We start from the raw sequence: 1,761 nt of genomic DNA on the forward strand, positions 1-1,761 counted from the left end.
CCACAGAAATGCTGACGCGTGGATGCCTATTGGTCCCGGTTGGTGCCACCAACCAGGACCAAAGGGTCTCCTGCCTGGGCTTCGCGCACAGGCCACGTGGAGGCCCATCTGTCCCGGTTCTGGATTGAACCGGGACTAAAGGGACAGGGCATTAGTACCGACCCTTTAGTCCCGGTTCAGAAACCGGGACAAAAGGCCCTTACGAACCGGGACAACAGGCCCTTTTTCTACCAGTGTAAAGAAAAAACTGTAGACATCTTAGGGAGTACTTTTATTTGAAGTAGGAATAGGATGCTATATCCATGAAGTTACAAACGTGATTAGCCCCACCAAGTGATTGTAAGCCACACTGAACCTGGACAAGGTGATGAGCACCGTAAGGTTAGATGGAATCAATCCACTGACAGATCATTAACCTCCAGTTACGACTTTGTTGTTCCCAGATACGACATGGTTACTCCCAGATACAATATTGTTGTTCCCGGTTACCATATTGCTCCTCCCAGATACAGTATTGTTGCTCCCATTTACGACATGGCTGGTATCACTTACAACATTATTGCCGCCAGATACAACATGGTTGCTGCCAGTTAGGACATTGTTGCTCCCAGATATGACTGTGTTGTTGGTCCCGGATAGAGTGTTGTTGTTCCCAGATATGACAGTGTTGTTGTCTCCGGATAGGACATTGCCACCCCCCGATCTGACAGTATTATTGCTCCTAGATAAGATATTTGGTTGTTGTTGGAGTACTCTTCTGTTACGCTTCACATACAATGGCATGTTGGTGAAAGCCATACCCACTGAACGATCAGCGTTGGCGAGGCATTTGAGACATGTCAAACCCTTGGGTACCTCACCAACCAACGAGTTATTTGAGATATCCAAGCAGCAAAGGTTGTCAAGTTCACCAATCCACGACGGGATGGTGCCAACCAATTGGTTGTTGGCAAGGGTGAGCGACTTGAGCGCGCTACAATCTGCGAGGCTAACTGGGAGAGACCCACTCAGGTTATTTGCGGAAAAGTCAACTGAAGCAAGAAGTGGCATGCCGGAGAAGTTGACACGAGCAATCGGACCAGACAGGGAGTTGTTTCGGAGGTTGAGCTCACTGAGAGAGGACAATGATGACAGAGATGGCGGCAACGATCCGGACAAGCCATTGGAGTGCATGGCCAAATGGTCGAGCGACATGAGGTCACCAAACATGTCAGGGAGGCGGCCAGAGAAGTGGTTGACCGACAAGTTCAGGAAGGTGAGGTTCTTGAGCTTGCCAAGGCGTGAGCTCAACTTGCCAGTGAGCTCATTCGACTCGAGGGAGAGCTTCCGCAACCCGGCGAGGCTGAAGAGCTCCTCGGGGAGGGAGCCAACAAAAGAGTTGGAGCCGAGGAAGAGCTCCTCCAGCTGCGCAAGGCCCGCCAGGGAGGCTCCCGGGATGGGCCCCGTGAGGCCATACCCGGGAAGCCGTAGCACCGTGACACGGCCGCTGCTGCTGTCACAGCCCACACCTTCCCAGCCGCAGCATGAGGCGCCAGACCACTCGGCACGGAGAAGGACGCCCCCGCCGCCGAGGTTCCCGGCAAAGCCCCGCAATGCACGGAAGTCGTTAGGGTGGCATGACTTAGCATGCGCCGCCGGCAAGAGAAACGCCAAGAGGAGGAGGAGCAGCAGCCAGCATTTCGCCATGGTGGTATGTAACGATGTGTACATAAGCGCGAGAACTCAGAAAATGCTCTTGGCACAAACTGCTTGGGTGGTGGT

At 53.1% G+C, this 1,761-nt stretch overlaps 1 protein-coding gene across 1 annotated transcript; it reads right to left on the bottom strand.

Moving 5' to 3' along the window:
• Positions 1–241: 241 nt before the first annotated feature.
• On the bottom strand, positions 242–1,761 carry LOC119287470 (phytosulfokine receptor 2-like). The gene has a single exon (XM_037567024.1). It carries the CDS (start codon positions 1,708–1,710, stop codon positions 412–414), a length of 1,299 nt encoding a protein of 432 aa, XP_037422921.1. The 5' UTR covers positions 1,711–1,761; the 3' UTR covers positions 242–411.

The sequence above is a fragment of the Triticum dicoccoides genome, chromosome 4A (genome assembly GCF_002162155.2).
Source record: "Triticum dicoccoides isolate Atlit2015 ecotype Zavitan chromosome 4A, WEW_v2.0, whole genome shotgun sequence".
Classification (NCBI taxonomy): domain Eukaryota; kingdom Viridiplantae; phylum Streptophyta; class Magnoliopsida; order Poales; family Poaceae; genus Triticum; species Triticum dicoccoides.